Source organism: Alosa pseudoharengus, unplaced genomic scaffold, assembly GCF_046254945.1.
Source record: "Alosa pseudoharengus isolate Yale_2024_CS ecotype anadromous, Long Island Sound unplaced genomic scaffold, YU_APseudo_1.1 YU_APseudo_1.1_scf_15, whole genome shotgun sequence".
NCBI lineage: Eukaryota > Metazoa > Chordata > Actinopteri > Clupeiformes > Clupeidae > Alosa > Alosa pseudoharengus.
Window position 1 is genome coordinate 16,371,798 of NW_027468620.1, and position 27,994 is coordinate 16,399,791.

At 41.1% G+C, this 27,994-nt stretch overlaps 2 protein-coding genes across 2 annotated transcripts in view; both read right to left on the minus strand.

The window, feature by feature from the left end:
* The window catches only part of mlh1 (mutL homolog 1, colon cancer, nonpolyposis type 2 (E. coli)), an 8,036-nt gene extending 3,489 nt beyond the window's left edge, over positions 1–4,547 (minus strand). Inside the window, exons 1-12 of the mRNA XM_076285056.1 lie at positions 4,231–4,547; positions 3,834–3,924; positions 3,642–3,740; positions 3,442–3,515; positions 3,143–3,215; positions 2,589–2,680; positions 2,383–2,425; positions 2,163–2,251; positions 1,795–1,907; positions 1,604–1,697; positions 1,184–1,337; positions 633–988 (exon numbers count right to left, since the gene is read on the minus strand). Coding sequence (XP_076141171.1) covers positions 633–988; positions 1,184–1,337; positions 1,604–1,697; positions 1,795–1,907; positions 2,163–2,251; positions 2,383–2,425; positions 2,589–2,680; positions 3,143–3,215; positions 3,442–3,515; positions 3,642–3,740; positions 3,834–3,924; positions 4,231–4,337 — 1,385 coding nt within the window. The 5' untranslated portion in view covers positions 4,338–4,547. The remainder of the gene's footprint in view (positions 1–632; positions 989–1,183; positions 1,338–1,603; positions 1,698–1,794; positions 1,908–2,162; positions 2,252–2,382; positions 2,426–2,588; positions 2,681–3,142; positions 3,216–3,441; positions 3,516–3,641; positions 3,741–3,833; positions 3,925–4,230) is intronic.
* An 8,160-nt stretch (positions 4,548–12,707) lies between these two features.
* Positions 12,708–27,881, minus strand: LOC143124775 (IQ motif and ankyrin repeat domain-containing protein 1-like). The gene is made up of 14 exons (XM_076286481.1): positions 27,806–27,881; positions 27,441–27,536; positions 21,348–21,487; positions 20,786–20,950; positions 19,742–19,933; positions 19,258–19,383; positions 18,903–19,042; positions 17,504–17,558; positions 16,765–16,857; positions 16,401–16,509; positions 16,083–16,179; positions 15,396–15,530; positions 13,281–13,409; positions 12,708–12,954 (listed from the first exon to the last, which is right to left on the minus strand). The coding sequence occupies exons 1-14, from the start codon at positions 27,879–27,881 to the stop codon at positions 12,780–12,782; spliced, it is 1,728 nt and encodes a 575-aa protein (XP_076142596.1). The 3' UTR covers positions 12,708–12,779.
* Positions 27,882–27,994: the final 113 nt, after the last annotated feature.

Here is a 27,994-nt window from a genome sequence, read left to right on the forward strand (position 1 = left end):
ATTTAGACATATCGAGGCTACACAAAGCCTTGACTCAGGGGCATAAGTTAAGTGATACTACGATAGCAGTTATGTGATATATTTGTCAAACTAGGCTTTCAGCTCAGATCTGATCTGCGTGTTCTTGGTGTTGGGATGATGTTGGCCAATCGTGAAATGTGGAGACGCACAAGACCGCCTATATTAAAAAAGCAATTACTTTCACATTTATGAGCGATAGCGTAGTCTACAATACACTGCGGTCATTTTTAGTGTCTGCCTATAACATAAAAAAAAATCGATTGTCATCAGATGTTGTATGGCATGCACGTCGTCCATAGTGAAGTGTGTAGAGGCGGAGCTCCACCTGTAAGACATATGACAGAATCCTACACGTGAGATAACTTCGTTTTTCAAGATAACTGATTGGTCAGTGGGAGGTAGTTTTACACGATTTGAGCTATAACTTTGCACATAACCTGCTCCCGACCAGGTTTGGTTGGCAGCATAAGACACCATGGTGATACAGCGACGCTATAACAGAGCCACTTTCGTGTCACAGAATTCCCTGGCTTTGAGCGCAACATACCTCGCTAACCCTGTACTCGAGATTCGTAGTATAGCCCACGTCACTACTTAAACACTGCACTGACCTGGGTGCAGCATCAGCATCAGCGTCAGCATCAGCGTTGCTGGTCTCCATGCTCTCTTTAGGGTCCAGCTCCTCCAGAGCATCCAGCATCTCCTCGTCCTGCAGCTCTGAAGAGGCACATGCAGCCGAGGGGACACCGCTCAGCCCAGCGGCGGAAGACAACAACATCGAAGATGAGGAAGAGGAGGATGAGGCGACAGGAGGAAGCTTGGCGACAGGCTGCAAGAAGGCATCCAACTTCTGGGTCTTGGAGTCGGTGCGGACCAGCTGGTGGGCGTAAACCCGCTCACTGGCCTCGGAGGAGGAGCCGGGCGGCTTGAGGTCACTGGTGGAGGCGGGCAGACCAGGAAGCAGTGTCTGTGGAGAGCGGAAGGACAGGAGCAGTCAAATACCACTGTCGGTCAAGCACCAAACATCCAACCACTTACCTCCTCGTTTTTAACAATAAAATACAATAAAGTAGTTTCACAATAACGTTCTTCTACAAGAAAAGTGCATATTTCTCCACGATACGCTTCAGTCAGCTTGCTTAGTGTGGAGAAAGCCGAGTACCTGTGTAAAGTAGGTGCGAGAGGTATTGGAGCCCAGTAGTTTACTCTCAACGTGCTTCTGGATGCTCTCTATGATGCAGTCTTCATGCAGGAAGTGCACCTCGTGTTTGGTGGGGTGGACGTTCACGTCAATGTTGTGGGGGGCGATCTCTAAGCTAGGAGAGGGACAGGAATCAAACCCAAATGGTTTGTCTATATGACTACATGACACAAACAGATCACCAGCAGCACTCTTGCAAATCAAGTGTGTGTGTGTGTGTGTGTGTGTCTGTGTGTGTGTCTCTGTGTGCGTGTGTGTGTGTGTCTCTGTGTGTGTGTGTGTGTGTGTGTCTCTGTGTGTGTGTGTGTGTGTGTGTGTGTGTGTGTGTGTGTGTCTCTGTGTGTGTGTGTGTGTGTCTGTGTGTGTGTGGCCAGTAAATACCTGAGATAAAGAAAAGGGTGGGTGTTCTTAGGCAGGTAAGCAGTATAAACCGTCTCAATGGCCTTCTTCAGGGCACTGGACTCCACCAAGCGATCTTAAAACCCACAAAGAGTCAATCATTTAACACAGCTGTTCATAGTGAAACGGGTTAAGTCAGGAAGGCAGAAGTAGAGTGTGAGGTGAATACGTACGATTGATGAAGAGGATGAGAATGCACTTCTTCACTGAGTAGTTGGCATTGGAGATATAGCCATTCAACTTAAAAGCCAACTTCTGATCCTCACAACCAATCTCTATCAGCTCCCTGTGGATAAAGTACAAACTTTAGCTTCTTTTTTTCCATCTGTAAAGAAATTTGTTTTCAACAGGGATGTGCTGCAGATATAACAACTAATACCCCTGCTTCTAGGGCTCTGTAAATGAACAGACATATCAATCCTTTCAAATCAGTTCAGTTGACTGTATTTGTTTAATCTTGTCAAATTACGAGAGTAGAAATGGCATGTCCTGGTTTAAGTAAAACAGAAAAAAAAAACAGATAGAGTATCTATGTACCTACCTGCTCACATTCACTCCAAATATCACCCGAATATTGTCCAGTATGGTGGCATTGGGTAGAGTCTTGACATCAGCCACCATCTCACCTTGCTGTCAACCCAGTGTAAAGAGATCATATATATGGGTGAGGGAAATTATGACATATTTAAGGGCCTAGGCAAACTGAACATAATGGAAAATAGATACAGAAAAAATAAAAAACAGTGAAGCGGGGATCATACCTTTTTAACAGTGAAACTCTTGCCAGAATTGTGGATGGCATACCTGTGAAATGATGCAAGTTGTGTTGACAGAGAACTGACAGACATACACAGAGGTCCTTTGACACATTTTTTTCATGCACACACTAACACACACGCACACACACACGCGCACACGCACACACACACACACACACACACACACACACACACACACACACACACACCTGCTAACCACCTCCACAATCCTGGAGTACTCCTCACTAGGGTTCTTCAGAGCTTTCCTCCTGGTGGTAATGTTATAGAAGAGGTCCTCCGCCTGTAGGAAGAGCATTCCTTAGTATGTGCAGAAATCGCTTCTGTTTCCCCTTCTTTTCATTACCACTCAGGGTTAGCCACTAACTACAAACAAGGCAATGGCAAAGCAATGGCAAAGCAATGGCAAAGCCATGTTGGTTTTAGCAAGGGCTAAACCAACACAGAGCTGCTTTCCTCTCAGGGACAATCTCAGAATTGTTGTGACATTACTAAATCTAAAAGTGAAACAGGCATGTCTATCAAACGCTCATTTTAGTAGTAGCATTCCTGATCTGTCATCACTAGAGCATGCCCGACACACTGCCAGCCTGCACTGCTCCGGCAGACACTTGTGGAGTGACTCTTCTGTGTCAGGGGCGCTAATCTGTGCTGAATCACAATGACACTGTGCTGACTAAAGGTGTTAAGTGATACTGAACGCTGACACTGAACTCCCCCACCCCAAGAGAGTAGAGTGACTCACAGAAATCTGAGTGCCCTGGTTGCCAGCGCAGGGTTTTGGTGGGGCTTTCGGCTTCCCGTCACTATAGCTGGCTCTGTGAACCACAACATGAGATTAATTACCCTTGTGATGCATGTCAAATCTTTAAACATCTAAAATCTGATCAGTTGCTGTATATTACTTTTTACTTCTCTGGCCTCCATTATTTTATTGTTATTGTCTATTTTATTTAGCATATATGCCGATATCTTTAATAAAGTACTTAGCTATACTGTGTTGTCTAACTACTCCCAACAGTATCCGTATAAGCAGGGACCTACCTGTAGGCACATTTTGCATCTGCTGTTTTGGTTGTTATTGTGACATGTGCCACATGGCTTATGCTGGCAAGTGCCTGCAAAACCAAAGATGCATTGAGACAAGCAAAAGGCAAAGTGAAATGAAAACTGTTGCACGTGTATGACATTGTTATTCATCCGCATATAAGCTCTATCACGTGTCTAATAGGAGATTCACAAACCTCTCCTCTGAAACCGTAGGTTGCTATGGTAGACAGGTCCTCGAATGTCTGTAGTTTACTCGTTGTGAAGCGCTCGCAAACAATTTCCATGTCCTCTTTCTGCAGATAATTACACAAATCAGTAGTGAATTGGACGCACTCAAAAGGGCATTGATCCCACATTTCTGACAAATATCGAAAAACCAATCTTACTCGGATGCCCGTGCCGTTATCCTGTATCTGGATCAACTTCAGCCCTCCGTCTTTTACGGTCACCTGGATGTTTGTAGACTTTGCATCCAAACTTCATAAAAGACATTTTGGGAATAAGACCAATGTAATGAGAAACTGCACACAAATTAATTGATTTAACGCTTTAGTGCGGACACCACCCTGACACAAAACGAACTCGGTAGGTATGCTTGCTAATATTATCGCCAACGTTAGCTTCCTACTAATAATGACACATTAGCAGTAGCTGCTACGCTAACGTTAATGTAACTGTCAGTATGCTAACGTTACTCTGACATTGCAACCAAGCGATGATTGAATGAAAACCTGACCAACTATCCCATACTACCTGTTGCTAAAATAATGAAAGCCAACTTACCAGTTCTCAATCATTTCTTTAATCGCGTTTGCAGGCCTTTGAATAACTTCCCCAGCTGCAATACGATTCACAACCACTTCGTCAAGCCTCCGGATAACCCCTGCCATTTCTGGGATGTTTATATAAATCGTGCACTTAGGTAGCCAAGGACGCGTCAAAATATCCTAATGAACTGTTTATACTTCTATATACTACTATTAATACTTCTAAATAAATTGTGCATACATTTCCCACAGGAAACCATGCAGGAGATTCCCCGCGTTAACAGACCCCGCCCATCTGATTTGTCATTGGCCTACGATGTTGCAAATACTACGGGAAGGCAAAGGGACATATTAGACTACTAGACTCATAGCAGAGAATGCTCATAGACATAATACACTACTCTGCAAGTTGTCATTGGATGAGAACGGAACCACTTTTAAAATACACATTTATTAGCCTAAATCAGTACTTTACTGTGCTTGTCTTTGCACTGTGTTTACAGTACTTGAAATTATTTAACATTCAACATTGTGAAATGATTCAACATCCATTTGGCTGTTTTATGTAGTAGATAGGTGCTGGTCATATAATTAGAATACCATCAAAAAGTTGATTTATTTCAGTAATTCCATTTAAAAAGTGAAACTTGTATATACATTCATTCCACACAGACTGATATATTTCAAGTGTTTATTTATTTTAATTTTGATGATTATAACTGAAAACTAATGAAAACCCCAAATTCAGTATCTCAGAAAATTAGAATAGTGAAAAGGTTCAATATTGAAGACACCTGGTGCCACGCTCTAATCAGATAATTAACTCAAAACACCTGCAAAGGCCTTTAAATGGTCTCTCAGTCTAGTTCTGTAGGCTACACAATCATGGGGAAGACTGCAGACTTGACAGTTGTCCAAAAGACGACCATTGGCACCTTGCACAAGGAGGGCAAGACACAAATGGTCCTTGCTAAAGATTCTGGCTGTTCACAGAGCTCTGTGTCCGACTTGATTGATAGTACGTGAAGCCAGTGAGAGAGGACGAACGCATTTTCAAACGCCAGAAGTGGGGACACCAATGTGGAGAGTTGAAGTTTACATTTCGAGAGTTGGTGTTCGTGGTGCGGGAGCGTTTTGTTTGAAGCAAGCAAAGTTTTGAAACAGGAGTAGCGGTGTTTTGTAAAATCAAAAAAGCAGCATTACCTTTTTTCTTTCTTTTGTTTTGTATCGGGGTTAGTTTGATTTGAGAAATATTTTGCGAGTGCATTGGCCGACGGCCTGTATAGGTCCGGTATACAGTGCGTTTGCTGATATTTCCTTATCATGGAGGGAAATCAGGAGGAGGATTGTTGGAGTATGGAGGACTTAGATGAGGATGATGGTAGTTGGCGAATTAGGAGGGTGCTTAAAGCTAAGAGGTTGAGGGAAAACAAGGAGAAGGAGGAGAAATGGAATGTTGTTGTGAGGTTTGAGGAGGATGGAGGAGTTAAGAGTATGGATCCGATAAAGTTGACAAAGATAATTAAGAATCAGGTGGGAGAAGTGAAATATGCTAGAATTTTGAATGATGGCAATTTGTTGATTGGATGTGTCTCTGAAGAGCAGGTTGGAAGGGCCGAAAAATTGCAAATAGTTGGAAAATCAAAAGTAACGAAGAGTGTGAAAGTTGGTGATCAAGGGAGTAAAGGGGTGATTTAGGATTCCTTTATCAGTGGATATGAAAGAGCTAGTTAAGAATGTCAAAGAAAAGTGTGATGCTGTTCAAAGTGCCAAGCGTTTGACAAGGGGGTTTGAGAAAACGGAAACTGAGTCAGTTGTGGTTCAGTTTAGTACTAAAGAGTTGCCCCTAGTTCTTTACTTTGGGTATATGAGATATAATGTGAGAGAGTTTACTCATAAACCAATGAGATGCTTTAATTGTCAAAAATTTGGCCATGTAGCTAAAATGTGTAAAGGGGAGAAAAGATGTGCAGAATGTGGTGGAGCTCATGCGTATGGGGTGTGTGGGGAACAAGCTATACCTAAGTGTTGTAATTGTGGAGGGCCTCATAGTGCAGCTTACTGGGGATGTGAAGTAATGAAAAGAGAGACTGAAATTCATAATATGAAAATAAAGAACAAAGTTACTTATGTAGAAGCAGTTAAAAGGGTGGCGCATACAAGAGCTAGTGGAAGCGGTGTGAGAAGGGAAGCTACAGGAAAAGTGTGGACTCCGAGGCAAGAGTCTCTTAAAGAAAGGGAGGAAAAAGAATGGGAGGAAAAGAAGAATCTAGTGATCTTCATTGCAGGGGTGATTAATGCTACATCTGAGGTGAAGTCAAAAACAGAAAGGATACAAATTATTACAAAAGCAGCAGTCCATCACTTGGGTATGACCGGTTTAAAGTGGGAAGAGGTGAGAGATGGCCTTAGTGGGATGCTACCAAATCAAGGGGGAGCTATAGGATGATATTATTTATGTTAATTCTTCAATGGAATGCAAGGAGTTTGTTAGCTAATGGTCAAGATTTTAAACAATTTATAGTTAGTAGGTCAGTAAAGCCTGATGTATTATGCATCCAGGAAACATGGCTAAGGCCTAGGTTTGATTTTGTTTTGCCTAACTATGTTGCCATTAGACGAGACCAGGAGCAAGGAAATGGTGGGGGCTGTGTTACATTTGTGAGACAGGGTGTACCTTATAGAGTATTGGGTGTAGGTAAGGAACAAGAGTATGTGGTAGTGGAGGTATGGGCAGATAAAAAGAAAGTAGTAATAATTAACTATTACAACCCTTGTAAACCATTGGAATTAAATAAACTAGAAGAGATAGAAGGACAGGACAGGAATAATGTTATATGGTGTGGGGATTTTAATGCGCATAATCAAAGTCAAAGTCAAAGTCAAAGTCAGCTTTATTGTCAATTTCTTCACATGTTCCAGACATACAAAGAGATCGAAATTACGTTTCTCACTATCCCACGGTGGAGACAAGACATATTTTACCAATTTTAAGTCCACAGACAAACATAACATTCAAGTAAACAAAAAAGTAAGTAAATAAGTAAATAAGAGGGCACATATAATGAAAAAATAAGAGCAGCAAAATTTGGTTGAAATTGTGCATAGACAGTCAATAAAATAAAATACTAGTGCAAAGTCAGGCCAATAAGAGGCTGAGGTAGTTCTGTTTGACCTAAGTAAGAAATAAAGTGGCATAGTGGTGCAAGTTATGTAAGAGCAGCAGAAGTGTTGTGTTTTCAGGACAACAGCAACAAGTTGCAAAGTGTACAAGTGTGCAAGTGGAGTGGTGCAGGCGGCCATTGTGGGTCCAATGTCCAGGATGTTATGTAGCTGAGGGTGGAGGGGGGAGAGGAGGGAGAGAGTTCAGCATCCTAACAGCTTGGTGTATGAAGCTGTTGGTGAGTCTGGTAGTGCGGGAGCGCAGGCTTCTGTACCTCTTCCCAGAGGGCAGTAGATCAAACAGATTGTGAGCGGGGTGACTTGCATCACTCACAATTTTGGTCGCCTTGCGGGTGAGTTGGGTGGTGTAAATGTCCTTCAGGGAGGGGAGTGAAGCACCAATAATCCTTCCAATAATACTCTGTGGGGAGGAGAAAGGATAGACAATAATGGGCAAGTCATTGAAGAGTTAATGGATAGTAGATCTTTAGTTTGTTTAAATGATGGTAGTGGGACTAGGATTGATGTCAGAACTGGTAAAGAGTCAATATTAGATCTTACTTTTTTATCTAGTAGATTGGTTCCAAGGTGTGAATGGGAAGTGCATAAAGGGAGTACTGTTGGAAGTGATCACTACCCAATTCTACTTAAACTGGATATTGATGTAGGTTTGAATGTGGAAGAGAGTCATGGAAGGTGGATTTTTAAAAAGGCAGATTGGGAGAGTTTTAAGGAAACAAGTGATTTGTACATTAATTTAATCCAAGACTTTGAGGATGTTGAGAGAAATGAAATTGAGTTGAGGCAGAGTATTTATATGGCAGCAATGATTTCTATTCCAAAGAGTTCTGGAAAGTTTGTTAAAAAAGTGGTACCATGGTGGGATATTAATTGTGAAGAGGTTGTTAAAGAAAGGAACAGGGCATTTAGAAGATTAAAAAGAACCCATAATTTTCAACCTTTAATTGAGTATAAACAAGCACAAGCAGTAAGACGGACAATAAGGCAGAGGAAAAGATCATATTGGAGGGAGTTTTGTAGCTCAATTGGAAGCACTACTAATATAAATGATATATGGGGAATGATTAAAAAGATGGAAGGTAATAGGAGAGAATGGTCCTATCCAATTCTTTCTAGTGGAGACCAGTTGGCTATTTCAAACTTGGAGAAAGCAGAAATGATGGTTAATACTTTTAGTAAGGTACATAGTTCTAATAATTTAACAGATGAAGAAAAAAGGAGTAGAGAAGAAACAAGGAGTAGGTATATTGAGGTTATTCAACAGAAAGATAAATTAGAAGATAAGTATAATGTTCCTTTTACTCTGAGTGAATTAAGAAGTGCATTGAGTAGGTGCAATGATTCTGCTCCTGGTAAAGATGAGATGTGCTATAACATGTTGAGACATCTTAGTGAAGAGGGTTTGAAAGAAGTTTTACATTTATTTAATAAAGTATGGGAGGAGGGGAAAATTCCTTCAGGGTGGAAGGAAGCAATTATTGTTCCTATAAGAAAGCCAGGAAAAGATGCTAGCAGTCCAACTAATTATAGACCAATAGCTCTTACCTCTCATTTAGGCAAATTAATGGAGAGGCTTGTTAATGGTAGGCTAATGCACTTTGTAGAGGAAAAGGGACTGATGGCCAGTTGCCAAAGTGGCTTTAGGAAGGGGAGAAGTACAATTGACTCAATCTTATGCCTTGAAGATGAAATAAGAAAAGCTCAAGTTAAAAAAGAGACAGTGGTGGCAGTGTTTTTAGATGTGGAAAAAGCGTATGATATGTTATGGGTAGAGGGTCTTTTAATTAAATTGCATATGTTAGGTATTGGTGGAAACATGTTTAACTGGGTTTTGGATTTTTTGAGTAATAGAAGTATTCAGGTAAAAATAGGAAAAGATATGTCCAGAAGGTGGGTAGTTGAAAATGGAACTCCTCAAGGAAGCGTCATAAGTCCATTATTATTTAATATAATGATTAATGATATTTTTTCTAAAGTTGATCCAGGTATTGGAAGGTCATTATTTGCAGATGATGGTAGCTTATGGAGAAGGGGGAAAAATGTGCAGTACACTCTGAAGAAAATACAGGAAACTTTAACCCTAGTGGAGAACTGGGGAAAGAGGTGGGGTTTTAGATTCTCTATTGAGAAGACTAGAATGATGTTTTTTACTAGAAAGAAAATTGATGAAAGTCTTAAACTAAAGATGTATGGCAGGGACTTGAAAAGGGTTAAAAGTTTTAAATTTCTTGGTGTCATTTTTGACTCTAGACTTACATGGAGGGAGCATGTATCTACGATTATTGACAAGTGTAAAAGAGTTATGAATCTAATGAGGTGTCTTAGTGGAATGGACTGGGGGGCAGACATGGCTTCTCTGAAACAGATTTATATTTATTTGATTAGAGCTAGAATTGAATATGGGTGTCTGGCATATGGATCTGCAGCCAAGTCAGTTTTGGCTGGACTAGATGTAGTCCAAGCGAAAGCCCTAAGAATTTGTACAGGAGCCGTGCGCTCTTCACCAGTGTGTTCTTTACAGATAGTAACAGGAGAGATACCATTATACTTGCGAAGAAAACAGCTGCAGGCAAACTACTGGGTAAATTTGATGGGTCAAGGGTGTGATCACCCAGTTAAAGTTGCTATTCAACCAAGCTGGGAGAGGGAAGTGACAAATCTGTCATGTTTTGGATGGACGGGGGAGACTGTGGCTCAAGAACTGTCTATTCTGGATAAGAGCTTCTGTTCAGGAGTAATGTGGCCTTCAATTCCATTATGGCAACTAGAGCTCCCAAAGAAAGATTTACAGCTGCTTAAGTTTAAGTCTGAAAATCCTGAGATGGATTTGGTGCATGTATTTCAGTGTCATGTACAAGAAAATTATCAAGAGCATTTATTAATTTTTACAGATGGATCAAAGGATCAAGAATCTGGTGCTTCAGGGGCAGCTTTTGTTGTTCAGGGTTGGAATATGCAAACCTTTAAAAGAACTTCAAATTTTCTTAGTGTATTTACAGTAGAGTTATATGCACTCTTGATGGCAGTACAATGGACTGAACAGATTCAAACCCGTAAAGTGTTGATATGTAGTGATTCTGTATCAGCTATCAATAGTTTGGGAAAAGGCTTATCAAAGAGTCGTCAAGACCTTATATATGAGATTCTACTGGTAATAAGAGATGTAAAAAGGAGGGGGGTAGACATTTCTTTTTTATGGGTTCCAGCTCATGTGGGCATTAGGTCAAATGAAAAGGCTGATAAGTTAGCCAAGAAAGCTGTGGAAAAGGAAGCTATAGATGTCCACCTAAATCTGTCTAAGTCAGAAGGCAAAAGTATTGTGTGGCAGGAAATTATTTTAAAATGGCAACAGCTTTGGGAACATGAAATCAAAGGGAGGCACCTTTTTTCTATATCTAGTAGGGTATTGACTCAGTTAATGTTTCTAAAAAGGAGATGAGACGTAAGGAGGAAGTTATTTTTGCAAGATTGAGAATAGGACATACATTTCTGAACAGTACTCTCTTTGTTTTAAACATCAGAATGGATTATGTTCTTGTCAGGAGCTGGAGACAGTGCATCATGTTGTAATGTCCTGTAAAAAATATGATTCCTACAGACAAGAGTTGTTCAGAGATTTGAGAGGGATTGGAGTAGAAGATCTATCTCTGAAAGGTATTTTAGAAATAGGGTCAAGTGGGAGGGGAAAAATAATTTTCTTTAAGTTTTTAATGGATACTGGTTTATTTAACAGAATATAGTGTAATGCATTAAAAGTCCTGTAGATGGCAGTAATGCAACTAGTTGGATGCAAACTGCCGTTAAAATTCAAAGAAGAAGAAGAAGAAGAAGAGCTCTGTGTCCAAGCACATTAATAGAGAGGTGAAGGGAAGGAAAATATGTGGTAGAAAAAAAGTGTACAAGCAATAGGGATAACCGCACCCTGGAGAGGATTGTGAAACAAAACCCATTAAAAAAATTTGGGGGAGATTCACAAAGAGTGGACTGCAGCTGGAGAGTCAGTGCTTCAAGAACCACCGCGCACAGACGTATGCAAGACATGGGTTTTAGCTGTCGCATTCCTTGTGTCGAGCCACTCTTGAACAAGCGACAGCGTCAGAAGCGTCTCGCCTGGGCTAGACAAAAAGGACTGGACTGCTGCTGAGTGGTCCAAAGTTATGTTCTCTGATGAAAGTAAATTTTGCATTTCCTTTGGAAATCAAGGTCTCAGAGTCTGGAGGAAGAGAGGAGAGGTACTGAATCCACGTTGCTTGAAGTCCAGTGTAAAGTTTCCAGTCAGTGATGGTTTGGGGTGCCGTGTCATCTGCTGGTGTTGGTCCACTGTGTTTTCTGAGGTCCAAGGTCAACGCAGCCGTCTGCCAGGAAATTTTAGAGCACTTTATGCTTCCTGCTGCTGACCAACTTAATGGAGATACCGATTTAATTTTCCAACAGGACTTGGCACCTGCACACAGTGCCAAAGCTACTAGTACCTGGTTTAAGGACCATCTATCTCTGTTCTTAATTGACCAGCAAACTCCTCTGACCCTAACTCCATAGAAAATCTATGGGTAGGCCTATTGTGAAGAGGAAGATGCGATTGCCAGACCCAACGATGCAGAAGAGCTGAAGGCCACTATCAGAGCAACCTGGGCTCTCATAACATCTGAGCAGTGCCACAGACTGATCGACTCCATGCCATGCCGCATTGCTGCAGTAATTCAGGCAAAAGGAGCCCCAACTAAGTATTGAGTGCTGTACATGCTCATATTTTTCATGTTCATACTTTTCAGTTGGCCAACATTAAACTTTTTTTGTATTGGTATTAAGTAATATTCTAATTTTCTGAGATACTGAATTTGGGATTTTCATTAGTTGTTAGTTATAATCATCAAAATTAAAAGAAATAAACATTTGAAATATATCAGTCTGTGTGTAATTAATTGAATATATACAAGTTACACTTTTTGAATGGAATTACTGACAAATCAACATTTTGATTATATTCTAATTATATGACCTATAATTATAGCACCTGTATACGGTGTATCTGACTCCAATACCACCTGAAGCAAAAAATTGAGTGCACATTTCCCACAAAAAAACCATGCAGGAGATTGCCAGCATTGACAGACCTTGTCCAACTGATTTGACATTAGTGTAGGAGACTACAATGAAAACTAAACTTCTAAAATACCCATTTATCACAATTTAAACCAAAGATTGAATTAAAATGACAAAACTTAAGTCAACATCTTGTCCACAGTATACTTACACCACTGATTAAAGTATTTTTAAATAAAAGAAAAGAAAAAAAGTTTTTTTTGGAGACAATGGTTTAATGCAATCTCTTTCATAAAAATATTGATGACTTTCAGTTTCAGTCAAACAACAGTACACTGATTATGTTTTCTTTTCTGGTAAAGCGATCTCAATGGGGTAAAATGTAGTAAGCAGAGCATCCGAGGGGTGGCGCTGTTTAGTCACCATCACCAGGCTAAATGCCTCCAGTCGGTCTAGCCTGAACTCTGTGCGGGAGTACTGGGGTCCATCTGTGGACCGCACCAGATTCAGGTACCTGTTGGCATTTGCGACACACTGTTATATTTTCAACTTTATTCAGTGATCATGCACTGCAGTGTCATTACTATAAAACTTTCAGAATCCATCTCCAGTGAAGTAGGCCTACTGTTGCCTAATGTTTCAGAATTAGGTAAGGTTTATAGTGAGTGGTTTAGCAGGCTTTCCTCCACAGGGATCCACTTTCTAATCAAGCTCTGTCATTACTGCTGACAGTCCTGAAGCCAACACCTCATGAATGAAATTAGATACCGGAATCTCATTGACATTTTTGAGGTCTTTTTGAGGAATCTCTAAAATGGAGGCAATTGATGCCTACATTACCTTTCCTCTTGCAGGAGCTTTTTGCTCATCAGCTGGGAACTCAGACCTGGAGACACCTGATTCAGCTGGTTCTCCACAGTCTCCAAGAGATCCACATCCATCATATTGATAACCAGGGCCTTGCCATATCTACAGCCAAGTGGGAAAAACATAAAACATGTATTGGCTTAAATTGGGTGCAGCCGTGGCCTACTGGTTAGGGCTTGTTAGGGCTTGTAACCGAAATGTGGGCTTGAGCACCGAAAAAGTGCCCTTGAGCAAGGCACCTAACCCCTCACTGCTCTCCGAGCGCCGCTGTAGCAGGTAGCTCACAGCTCCGGGTTAAGGTGTGCTTCACCTCACTGTGAGCTCATTGTGTGCTTCACCTCACTGTGTGTTCACTGTGTTCTATGTGCTTCACTAATTCACCAAATTTCCCTCACGGGATCAAAAGAGTATATATACTTGTTTGTCATGTTATGTTTACATTTTATGTTTATACACTGAAAAAAATGAATCGCTGGATTTACTTGATTTTATTGTGAACATCGTTGTGTACATGAATGAAATATCTACAATTAGTCCAGCATTTCTCTTTCGGTTTACAAAATTGATTCATGCTGTGATAACCCAGTTTGACCAAGTAATTCCAATGAAATTGATTAGGCTTAGACCTACATATTCATGGAATATCAACGTGATTGTGTTATACAGGTGGCATGTGCTGAGAGTAGGCATTCAGATGTACTTAGTATTGCAACATCAATATTAAAGGAAGATAACTTTGATATTTAAGACTTCAAGATGAAGTCTTAGAATGAAACATGAATATATTGTGCCATAGCATTTCAAAGGCATTTATTGAGGTTGAAATAAGTGCCATAAAACCACTGATACTTTGTGAATGCTCAATACCAACACTCTCATGGTGGGAACAAAGCATAGCTAATCTCAAAGAATAACATAAGATACCACTCAGCTCCAATTTCTACTGGTCTCTAAGCATGAGCCTCTTTAAGAAAACTCATGTTAAAACTTTTGGCAACACTGTTAGCTGTGTGATTCTCAGTGTTCTTGCAAAGACTCATGGGAACACAATGAAATTGTGACACCAAAGCATCCCATGCATTAATTTGCCTTACTGGTTCAGAGCTTAAGTGCTTCACATTAATCTTACATGATTCTGTTGGATAAATTCATTGCTGTGGCAAAATATGTCAGTTCAAATTAATAACATTGTGTTTGAAAAACAAAAATGAGTTTGTTTAATTTTTATGTTTTAAATTTTCATTGTTCAATTTCACGTTTTGTAGTTTAGTAACTGTTACAAACCCTCTTTTCCTTTTTCCTCCAGTATATATATATATATATATATATATTACCTTAGGTGATTCAATTAATTTGAACACAATAAGATTGTGTTTCATTCAAAACTAGACTGTTTCATGGTATTGTAATGTAGTATGGGTTGATAAATTGGACAGCCCTGACTTTTCCTTTTTTACCATGTTGTTCTTAGCAGACACTTTTGTCCAAAGTGACATAGAATGACATCAATAAACATTACCGTAATATGATCAAAGACATAAAGTCCAGTTCAGACCAGATTAGATACTGGTAATAGTTTAAAAGCTTTTAATCCATTTCCAAACTCACATGGTGCATCGTGTTCCCTGACATAAATTATCACAGGGACCAAAATTACAACCCTGCATGTGATACTGTTCTCTAGCCAATCTTCTATGGTTAACCAAATGTCTGCCCATAGCTCCCAAATTAGAACTTATATAACAGCGACTGGAGACATAGACAATAAAATCTCTTAACACTGATAAGATGTACGACTGCAAATATGGATTTGCAAATTTTCTGGACATACACGCATATAAACCAAAGTCATCAGTCATTACCCTGAAACATTCATGGTGTAAGAATGTTGCTGAGTAGGTTTTGTCAGCAGAAAACAAAAGGCAGATATGGATGGATAATTGTGTGCAACTTGTAAACATATCATCACAGTAATATGCTAAATATTCTCAGTTGGTAGGATTCCAAAGCACAACAAAAGTGGTAACTCCATGGCATTGAGTTAGCAGCTTGACTAAGACTGTGACAGTCACTTAACCCAGAACTCACCGGATAGCCCCCAGCAGAGCCAGTCTAAGAGTGTCTGGCTTCATGTTCTCAGGATGCATGGCATCCAGGTAATTAGTGTCTCTGTACCGCATGAAGGTAGCTGCCTGACCTGATGGATCCACAATTAGCGGCCATCTACACACAAACACAAGGATGCACACACACGCAAAACACGTTTTAAAAAATGCATACAAGTAGTGTAAATATCAAAGCCAGAATACACTTCCACCTGCCACAAACAAAAGGAGCATTGATGAGCAGACAATAAACAAAATTTCACTGAAAGGAAAACTGGGAGGAGCGTAAACAACACTCTCAAACAGATGTATTAGTCTTCCGGCTGGGTACCTCTTTGACCATCTTTGATCTGGGTCAGATCAAACCTTCATGCGAGTTGTAGCAGACCAGCCAGGATGACGGAGGGCTTTCTAAAATGGCCGAATGTTTGTTTGAGCAGCTGTGTCAGACCACACGGGTGTGACGTGACTTTTTCACACCCAGAGGGAGACGGGGAAACACACACCCAGCCCTTTTTTGCATTGCTGGAAAGGCTACAGCAGCCTCCCCAGCAAATCTTCTCCCAATGTACCTTGACGGCTCAAACTGAGGTGACCTTTAAGTGACGTGCTTTACGCATGTGAGATGCAAGTATGTGTCTGTGCCATGTGCATGTCAGCGGTGGCTCACCGCCCATCCTGTTTGACCTTTCCCCCAACATCTTTTATCAGGACGTCATCTAAGTCCTTGAGCAGGCAACGAACCCCTCCACAGTCAATAACAGCATCTGAAGACATATATTAAAGGGATGAAATACACAAAATGCACACTTTATGTGGCTGAGATAATGGTATCAGTGTTATCTGTAGATTTATGTAACATTCCTCAATCCTCCAGTCATCTAACAGTCTGTTTAATATTATGATATCATATTAAAGCATAAATAATGTGTTCAAATGGAAGAGCATAAGTACATGTATATCTAAGTGTTCTATGGTCTACACGGACCTCCTCCAGATTGCTCCCTCAGGGTGAGTTTGGCCTGGGACAACTGGTCTGCGGCCTGTTGTGCTGAAAGCTGGGCCTTTGCCAAGACCTCTTCTGCATCATGGACCACCTGAATAACACACACACACACACACACAAATATAATGTTCATTCCAAACTTTACTACACCTTTTGTTAAACACTGATAACTGGTCTCATAAAGTAGTCTGGAACTCAACACTTGAATAGAACACTGGATCTAAAGCAAATATTTGAATGTTCCCTATTTGCACACTGGAACTGCAACAAAAAGGTGGAAAGTGGGAAGCTGGAGCCCAGTGGCACCTGTTCTTGGTGTGAGCAATGTCACATGACTAAAGGTTACCTGCAGGGTGACTTTAGCCTGCTCCATCCCCTTCCTTTCACACTTGTCATGTTCCGTAATCCTTTTGTTCAACTCAGTATAGGCTTTCTTCAGCTAAATACACAACACACGTACACACACATACACACACACACACACACACACACACACACACACACACACACACACACTTGTGAATGTCTCTTCTATACCCGCATACACAAAACACAGAAGTGAGTGCTTAGCAAGAGATAATATATCACATATTTAAGCAGTCTTTTCTCTGCATGCAGCAGGTCTAAATCCAAGTCTAATCCTAGTGATGTTCTATCATTTGACATTTCTTTTGGACATTCCACTCCAGTGGAAATTGCCAGCAAGCCAATTTTAAGAAACTGCACAATCTGTGCAAAGGACAGGGCAGGAGCAGCTCTACTCTGTACTCTGGCTCTCCCTTTGACATCAGAGCCATGATTTCTTTCTGAAAACGTAACTAAAGGTCTGCTACAGTTACATGTTGATTTTATTTAGCAAGGGGCACCTAATACCTACTGTTTTTAATATATATGTAAAACATTTCAAATAAAATGCATTTTTCCATATTGTATGTTTGTCCATTGCACTGCATTGCATTACATAGCACTACATTTTAAGCCAGTCTAGTGATAGCTCACATCTTCATTCTGTTTGAGTGGTATTTGAAACAGCTCACAGGCCCCCTCCCTGCTCGTCTCCCCACCCCTGCCTGTACGCTCCTTACCTCTTTCTGGCTGCGTTCGTGCTCCTTCTGCAACCGCTCCACTTCCCCTCTCAGGCTGAGGGAAAACACAGGCCTTTGTTGGTTTGTGCCAAAGTTCCTAGCAGTGGACAATCAACATGTGGGAAAGTCAACTAGCCTTACTCCTGCCTGCCCCTATGCTACTGTGGAGGATGTAAGAGCTCAACAGCCAGGAAGGAAGACAGAGGACAGAGAGAGAGAGAGAGAGAGAGAGAGAGAGAGAGAGAGAGAGAGAGAGACGGATAGAGAGTTAAACAGTTAAAGAGAGGGAAGCCACTCTGAGCCCTAACTCTTTCGCCTGATGTTTCCTCCTCTATCGTGACGATCTTGTGCTAAGCTGACGCAGGGGTGAGATCATCATTATATTTTTGCACTGTTTGAGTGCTTTGTTTGACTTGCCTGCCTACCGTATCCATGCTGTGATGTAAGATAGGGGAAACGTGGCGCAATCACCTTCGTCTGGCAGAGGGCCACCACTGGGGATTTCATGTGTCAAACTTTCATCAAAAGTTTAAATTCAGCATCTATGCAAAACACCTACCGTGAAAGGTGTGGCTATTACCCCTACATTATCTTCATAAGAGTCATACAGTCGTCTGCTGATTTTTGCTCCAGGGCCACACAAACAAACTGAATTTGCCAATCAAAGTCTTGGGTCAAAAAGGCACAGATACAAAAGTTTTCCATGCTGATAGTCTGCCTGAATATTTGTTTTGATTTTGCAATATGATCTCTGGAGTCATTTTATTAACACAGAAACATTTTTCATTACAAGGCACATTTTCCCCAATGAAGTGTGGGGAAAGTCAGACACATTAGTTCATGGTAAAAACAACCCCTTGGCGAATTACAGCATCACAAGGCAAAAGGTCTTTTGAGTTCTTTTCCATGAGCAAATTTAGCCATGACTGCCATCGCACACTGAATCAAATCAGGTGCCTGCTAGAAGCAGGCCTACCCCAGACTACTAACAATATTATTCTGTAATGTTACAATGAGTGTTACAAATGAACATTGAAACATACATCCACACTATTCTTTCTTCTTATTGAAGATAAACACATTTTAAAAAATGATTTGTAAGCTAAGATTTTAACCCTCAATGTGTAACGATACAAGGCTGCCGGTTAGTGATACCCATCATTCATTATTCAGAAACATATGGCGTAACAAAGCTGAATTTTGTCAACTATATGTAGCAAAATATTCTCTGACAACGACATTTCAAACAATATAATATCATGATGACTATAAATCCTAAAGAACCATGTTATTATGAAAGGGTCTGATAATGATATACTGTACCATGGTGTGTGGTTCATAGCTCAGAAACTACTGTATAGTGAAGTAGCAAGTAGAGAAGAGGCTAGGAGCCGCTCACCGCTCAGTCTCTGCCTCCTGCAGTTTCCGCTCCTCTCCCACTCTCCTCTCACGCTCGGCCTCCATCTTCTTCAGCATGGAATCAGTCACGCTTACGTCCCAGCTCTGCAGAGTCTGTATTATTGCCTCTCCCGAAGCCACCTGCACACAACACACACACACACACACACACACACACACACACAGAAGCACCAGGAACTTATATGCAAAGACACACATTATACATACACACATACGCTTGTGCACAATTTTTAAGCACACAGTGCGCTTACACAAACATACCTGAGAAGCATGAGTGGGAACACATAAAAATGTAAAGTGCAGTACAGTTGTGCATTGTGCAGTCGTAGTTGCACCTGTTCTGGAGTGCTGCCATCGTCAGCATGAGTGCGTGGATCTGCTCCAAACTGTAAGAGGGTCTGCACTGTATGCAGGTGACCCCCAAAAGCTGCTCTGTAAATGGGAGTCCTTCCAAAGGCTCCCTATAGACAAACCCCAAAGGTCACTGTGTGTATAAAAGAGCATTGTGCAGTCATATATGTATATGGAGTATACATTTGCTCCAAACCATTCAAAAAAACGAGCATACACATTTCTGTATGCACAAAAAATCCTCCATTCTACTACATCAGGTTAGTCATAGGGATGAGGGTGTGGATGTTTCAGTGGTCTGAGTAAGAAACGCTTAATCACTAATCATCATTCATCATCCCTTGTCAAGGATGGTACTATTTCTCCTTTTTTCTCTCCACTATTCCTTACTCCCTCTCACACACATGCACACACACTCAGAGGAAACGGCATAGTCTATCCCTCAGGCAAAGGTTGGACCTGTCTTACCTGCGTGTTCACATCAGCCCCTCTCTCCAGCAGCATGGTGATGACCTCAGGGTTCCCCCCGCCTGCTGCCTCAGAGAGCGGCGTGTTGGCGTTAGCATCGGTGCAGTTGATCATCCGCAGCTGGCTGAGGGCCCGTAGGCGTTTCCCGGCTTCATCAAATCCCACGCCTTGCTTCGTGTCCCGCTCTGTAACCTAGGCAACAGGCAGAAGTTTACTTGTCGCAGCAGACATCCACCGGGCATTTTTTAGGGGTTTGCTACAAAGAGACTATTCTGCCCTTCTTCACTCAATTACTAACTGCCACTTCTGGAAGAGGCAACATGACTTTTTAAAGGAACAATCCGTGATACTGAGTAGAGGTGGCTTATTTTGCACTCAGCAGCCAGTCAAATTGAACCTCTGCCTTCTGTGTCTCTGGAGGAATGAATATATGGCCAGATTGTGTTTCACTAATTCACCGATTGGGTTAAATGCAGAGACCAAATTTCCCTCATGGGATCAAAAAAGTATATATACTTATACTTATTTACTGAATCAGGAGATGGTATGCAAACTGGAGTTGTTTGGAGCACACACATAGAATGGATAGAAAGAGGACTGCAAGGAGCAATTCGGTGAATTTAACAAAAAAGTGTACTGGGTTAGAGTCACAGCTGTAACAACATGTAACTCTCTTCCCCCTTACTTTCTTTACTTTACCATTTACTGTATTTCCATATTCTGGTATCTTCCTTTCTTTCTTGTGGCCTGGAAAAATCTAAACTCATTCACAAAGTGAATAGAGTCTGGTGACTCATTATTGGGATTCGTTTCCAACACTTGCATCGTGATGGGCACTAATACTAACTGCATTTTTTGATGTTTGCAGGTGGTGGTGCTACTGTTTATTACAATAAGTTTTGGTTTTGTCTTCCTCTCTCATCGCTTATTGGCATTTTCCTTGTCTGAGTTAAACGGTTATGAACTATGTTGTTCCAGACTAGATCTCCCTGAAAGAAGATCTGGGTGGGTGGGGCCAGGCTATCTTTGTTGTGGCTGTCTGACCTCTCTGAGGACAGCCAGTATCTCCTCTTCCTCGCCATCGAAGGCTGCCTCTAGAAGCCGTTTGCGCAACCGCTGCTCCTCCTTCTTCTTTCTCCTTTCCTCCTCCTCCTTCATCCTCTCCCGCTCCGCCTCCTCCTGCTCCCGCCGCACCAGGGCAACAAAGGCCTACAGGAAACGCATCATCACTGACACATTCCACAAACACCTTTCTCCTGAGACATGTACCGTATGCAGTGCAAGAAGAGTGCAAAACACACATACTGAAATACACTCTCTGGAACGTAAAATAGCCTGAATACATGTGTGTGAGGCCTCAAGCATTTCCACATTTTAGGTAGTGACATATTGTTCAGCTTTTAAGCTTAACTACAGTAAATCCTTTAGGACTTCTGACCTCACAACCGGTTGCCCTTTAATTTGCATAGAAATCGCTTCACACACGCAAAAACATGCAGAAAGTCTATTTCACCTCGAGGCTTGATATGTCTCGTAGTACTGTGCGCCAAAGGCTTTTTTCACAGACTGGCCAGTATGTGTTTAGCATGCAAGGAATGGCTCGAACCTCCTTCTCTAAGCGGTCCATGAGGTCCTCATATTCCTTTTTCTCTTTTCTTTTCTGCTCCCTCGTTCTTTTGGCCAGCAGTTGCCTCACGAAGCACTGGATGGTCAAGGCGGCCCGGTCCTCCAGGCTCGGCTCAGTGCCTGTGCAAAAACACACAGACACAGTGCAGACACAGTGCATTTGTACATACCAGAAACATACACGACCTTGTCAGTCAACAAAAACAATTTCAGACAGCAACATTGTTTTACAAAGGTAAATCCCTCCTAATGGTAGAGGCAGACGCAGAGTGGTGTGACCAGGCAAACCTGTCAGTGCTTGACAAACTTCAGAATAGGAAGGTTTTTTTTAATGGTATGCGTCAGCCACTAAAAGTCACAATTATACAGCAGATACAGCAGTGGGACGGTGGTAGTGTAGTGGTTAAGGAGCTGGGTTAGCGTGCAGTAACCTGAAAGTTGTTGGTTCAATTCTCGGCTTCCACCGTTGTGCTCTTAAGCAAGGCACTTAACCCCAAGTAGCTCCAGGGACAAAGCATGTGGTCCCTTGTAAAATGGCTGACATATGTAAGTCACTTTGGTCAAAAAGTGTCTGCTAAATGTAATCATGTAATGTAAAAGAAATGGGAATTGTTCTGACTAGCAAAGACTTTGAATCTTTATGAAAGTACAGTATCTTTCTTACGTGCACTTTTAACTTCATTTTCCAATAAGATCCAGAAATATTGAGCATAGAGCAGGAGAGTCACACATTTGACAAACAACTCATTGCTTTGGCATTTCGGAAGGTTAACATGCATGTGTTTCATGTTTTACTGTGTAGTGGAGCCCTCGACACTCCTTTTCTGTTCGGGGAACTGTCTGCTGTAACAATGAGAGATTGTGCTCATGCCTATACTTGAGCTAAATGACATCATTTCCTGTGTTTCCTTTAGCTCCCTATTAACATCCTCCAACCATGTGTGATACAGAGAAAAGAGAAGGAGAGCTATCTTAAATTCCAAATGTAAGAACACGCCAGCAAATCTTTGTCAAACGGATGTCTAACCCTTCAGGTGATTCAGATATGATGTTTACATTCAGACATGGGTAGACTCAGTACAGTTGGGACATGTGTACAGTTGAAACTCCTTAAATATCTTGTGTGCGCAGCAAGCCCAAGTTGTGATTTTTCCTATGCACATGTGTATTAATGTCCTCTTTGATCATGGAAAATTTTAATGACACATATCTCCAATCCATTGTGTCATGTAAGGTCATTGCAAAATCTAGAGAAATGTGTGAGGTGGCCAGCGGGGTACAGTTGAGACACATTGTATTGATAGTGTTATTACTTGAACATTCCATTTGTACTGTTCGCCATATCTGTTCCTGTGTCACATATTTTGTTCATGTTTTATTACTTTTAACCAATGCTAATTTAAATGAAATTAATAAATTTGAATTAAAAACACTTTGCAATTGCTGTGTTTTTATTTATTCAATTTTGCAATGAAAGGTTAGTTAACTATACATAATTAAAAATGGGTGTCTCACTGTACCAGTCTCAACTGTACTCAATATGAGTACAGTTGAGACACAGTCGAGACAAAAATGCACCTTATGTTTATGAACCTTATGTTTATAAAAATATAAACTACTTATGGGTATTATTGATATTTTAGTCTACAAGCTAAGGAAATTGCATGTGGAATGTCATGTGGAAAAACATTTATTTTCAGTAAGTTATGTTGTTCAGATACAGGCCTACGGCCCAACGTCTTGATATGCGCAGAACATGGGGAACCATTGTCTGAAAGCAGCTCAAATTAAAATAGCTCAATGTGATAGGCTACATTCCTCCACACACACCCCACATACCCATACGTTTTATACACTTCATAGCCTACAGCCCTAATTAGTGACATCAGAAAAAAGTTGGCTAAGTGTAATAGCCTACTTGTTGTGTTATGACATTTAGATTATCTAGGCCTATAGGCCTACATTATATGCTTTTAAAACATTTTCAGAAAAGAGAAGACAATAAATGCTGTATGGCTTTACCACTCCATCTGTAAGGTTACATATATGACAATGAGTGGGGAGAGGATAACAGTAGCCTAGGCTTATTCACTGGATTCACCAGTCTTACTGATCCTTACTTAATTTCTTTGCTGGCTCTGTAGTAGACAGGTGATCTTTTTGAGATATGACTAGAGGCATTTTTTAGTAAAAGTTGGGAACAGGACTTTTTAATATAATTAAGGTGTGCTAAATCCAACTAGCCCTGTTCCCAAGCTGAATTTTGAGTTTATGACCATCTAATTAGCATAAACAAAATGGTTGCCAAAATGGCAATTTTGGGCAGTTTCTTTCCGTTCTTTTGGGCAGTTTCTTTCTTTCTTTCTTTGGGCAGATGTCATTATACCATGTAAATGAATTCATATTGTTCACAGAAATCTCCCTTGGCCAATAGATCAAGGATACAGGCTGTGAAAAAAAGAAAAATATCTAGTATTATGCCTATGCTAATTACCTGAAAAAACATAATTGTTAAAATTGTAAAACTAAGCAGGCACATGGTATTTGACGAATGAGACTTATGTTTTTTGAGGGTCAAGAAAGATGTGTAGTGATGAAATGTAAAGTTTAAAATTGTGGCCTACTGGTTAGGGTTTCAGGCTTGAAACCAAAAGGTTGCCGGTTCGATCCCCGACCAGTAGGAAAAATATGGGTGGTGGAAAGGTTGAGCACTACTCTCCCTTGCCCACATCCACGGCTGAAGTGCCCTTAAGCAAGGCAGCTAACCCCTCACTGCTCCACGAGCATCACTGTAGCAAGGCAGCTCACTGCTCCAGGTTAATGTGTGCTTCAATGTGTGACACGTGTGTTTACTAATTCATGGATGGGACAAATTCCTTGTATATGCAAGTATACTTGGCCATAAAACCTGATTTACACTACATTTTACATAATTGAAGCGAATTAGGTTGATAATGTATGTAGTCTCGGAGTAAGTTACATAGGCCTTTACCCATTTCGGTAACACTTTATAGTAAGGGTACATGAATTATCATGAATTCATGCATGAATTAATTCATGATTTATGTATTACTTCATTCATTGATATCTAATTAATCACCAGGAATTTGCTGAGTTCATAGTATGTCATTTGTGACCTCATACATGAACACATTACTAAAGTATTAGGTACGGTGGGCACATGATGTATTAAGCATGATCATGACTATTTATTTTTCTTCCAAAAATGTGGTCATCACTGGTCAAATTCTGATTTGAACATAACTTTGGAGTTCTCTAAACACATGTCATTATTCACTACTTTAGTTGAAGGGCCACAGACATGATGAATGCATGAGCAATTAACCTAACATTCATGTAATCATGATGATCATGCTTAAGAAATCATAATGATATACCCATCACACCTAATGCTTTAGTTGATGTGTTATTCATACATGAGGTCGTCATGAATGAGAGTATAGGAATTCATTCATAGGATATAAGGAATGAAGTAATACATAAATCATGAATTAATTATTGCATGAATTCATGATAATTCATGTACCTTTATACCATAAAGTATTACCCATATTTCTTCATAACCTTTGTGTTGGTAAAATGATTGAATGTCCTGTGAATTAATAGCTAGATGAATAACTTTAGAACTAATGCAAGTTCAAGTTCAAGTTACTTTATTTGTACCCAGAGGTAGATTTTGTATAGAGTGCTTCAAGAGAATTTGCCAGAACAGGAGCACAGAGGATGCCATCTTTACGGCAATTCACTCTGCCCTGTCCCTCCTTAACAATAGTAACACCTATGTGAGAATGCTGTTCATTGACTTCAGTTCAGCATTCAACACCATTATCCACTCCAAACTGATCACCAAACTCAGTGAACTGGGCATCAATTCCTAACCGGACTCTCGCCAGATTAATTTGTTCCGCCTAGCTCCACTCATCCATCTGGGACCATTCCATTGGAGTGTTGCTTCAGAAGGCTGGGCCTAATCAAAAAATGCTTGCATATGATTGAATAAGCCACTTGTCCGTCATCTATTGACGTGCTACTTCAACCACTCACATCGAAGCCAACCCGTGACGCTGATAACAGTCTTACAGTCGCTTCTACGCTATGTCACATCTATGAAACTCCCGCCCTGCGTCCTGATTGGCTCTACCATACAATCTCGTGCTGAAATCACTCTCAATGGAAGAGGTCCCAGATGGATGTGAGTGAAGCTAGGCGGAGCTAAGCGGAACGAAATTCATCTGGCGAGAGTCAGGTTAATCAATTCCTCCCTCGGAAACTAGATTCTGGACTTCCTAACCAACAGACTGCAGTCTGTTAGATTAGATAACCTCACCCACTCAACCCTCACCCTGAACACCGCCGTGTGCTGAGCCCTCCTTTACTCCCTCTTCACCTACAACTGCATACCTGTACATGGCTACAACACTACGGTGATTGCTCTCATCAGCAACAATGATGAGACAGCCTGCAGGGAGGAGGTCCAGCACTTAATATTGCGGAGCACTGACAACAACCTGGCTTTCAATACCAAGAGGACCAAAGGCCTCAATGTGGACTTCAGGAAGTCAAAAGCTAGCACACAAAGCCCCATCCTCATCAACAGGACTGAGGTGGCGCATGTCACCAGTTCATGATTCTGGGTGTCCACATCTCTGTGAACCTCTCTTGGACTCCACCTCTACCTTGATCAAGAAGGGTCACCAGCATCTCTCACCTCAGATCCTGGTGAACTTTAAAACCTCTACCGCTGCACCATTGAGAGCATCCTCACCAACTGTGTCACAGTATGGTATGGCAACTGATCTGCCTCCGACCGGAAAGAGAAACTGCTCAACGCATCACTGGTTCCTCACACCCCTCCATCAACACCCCCCCCCCTCCCCCGGTGCCTCCTTGCCTGTGCCTGTTGAGGTGTCCATGTTGATGGCAACCTTCACAGGGACAACAAAGAGGGAAACATTTTGGTCCTATCCCACCCATAGTATTCTATTTATATTTATAAATGTACATACTGTACTTACACTTAAACATAGTGATATTCTACTGATCTTTATACTGTACACTGCACATACACTTATACATTTTTAGTACTCTGCACAATGACAATGAAGGTAAATCTAACCTAAGATAATCTAATCAAATGAAACATGTGACTGCTGGCCATCTTTCCCATTTGGAATCAAGGATATGATGCTAGCTTGTTAGTTAATCGTGATTAGTTCAAAGGAACTCCAATGATTTTAAACTCCAAACATGTGTCCACCCACCACGAAGATGTTTACCAATGAAGCCAGGCCAGACTCTTTGCCAAAGAGGACTGTAAACATAGTCAAGAGTATGGTTCACAAGGTGATAAGTATAGTATAAGTAGTCAAGAGTATGGTTCACAAGGTGATAAGTATAGTATAAGTATATCTTTTGATCCCGTGAGGGAAATTTGGTCTCTGCATTTATCCCAATCTGTGAGTTAGTGAAACACACTCAGCACACAGTGAGGTGAAGCACACACTAATCCTGCCGCAGTGAGCTGCCTGCTACAACAGCGGCGCTCGGGGAGCAGTGAGGGGTTAGGTGCCTTGCTCAAGGGCACTTCAGCCGCTTCTACTGGTCAGTGTTCGAACCAGCAATCCTCCGGTTACAAGTCCGAAGTGCTAACCAGTAGGCCACAGCTGCCCTGACAAGGCTACAAGCATACAAAAAAAACAAGGCTAATTAGCATAATAATAGTTTTTTTTTTGCATTTTTATATTTTTCATAGCCTTTACTTTTTATTTATTGCCCACGGGAGATTTCTGAGATGCACAGATGTGAACAATATTATTTACATGGTATAATGATGCCCGTCCAAAGAAAGTGCCCAAAAGCACCATTTTGGCAGCCATTTTGTTAATGCTAATTAGATGGTCAAAAACTCAAAATTCTGCTTGGGAACAGGGCTAGTTGGATTCAGCACATGTTAATTATGATAAAAAGTCCTGTTCCTAACTTTTACTAAGAAATGCCTCTAGAGCCATATACAAGGACTTTTTCTTGAAATAGCACTTGTCTATAGCCCTACTTTTTGATTGTGCTGATGGATTTGACTTGACTTGCTTGCCCTTAGGGTGGATGGAGGTTGATGTTTTTTTCTGTTGGAGGGGACCAAATCCTAGGCCTACACACACACACACAGAGAGAGAGAGAGAGAGAGAGAGAGAGAGAGAGAGAGAGAGAGAAGCATAAGCTAAAACACAATAAACATAGGCCTAGGCCTACAATAAACAATTAGGCTAACACAACAAAATGAATGTAGGCAATGGCCTATTAAAAAACTCATTGATGTTATTGGTATTGCAAACATTTTCTAAGCACGTCTAATCTGCTTTTGATGTTTCCCTGCGGACCTATACGTTATCTACATAACCTTAAATGACCCTAGGATACCTGGTTTACCGGAGGACTTGCTTGATGCTTTCACTGCAGCTTTCCCAGCAGGTTGTTTTGCATTGCGGGAGTTCATTTTCTCTTGTTGGACTATTTCAAAACCAGTGGCATCTATCCTAACGTGCCAAGACTCGCCGCCAACACTCCGCAACACACAAACTAACTTTTGAAGTAACAATTTCGCCTACT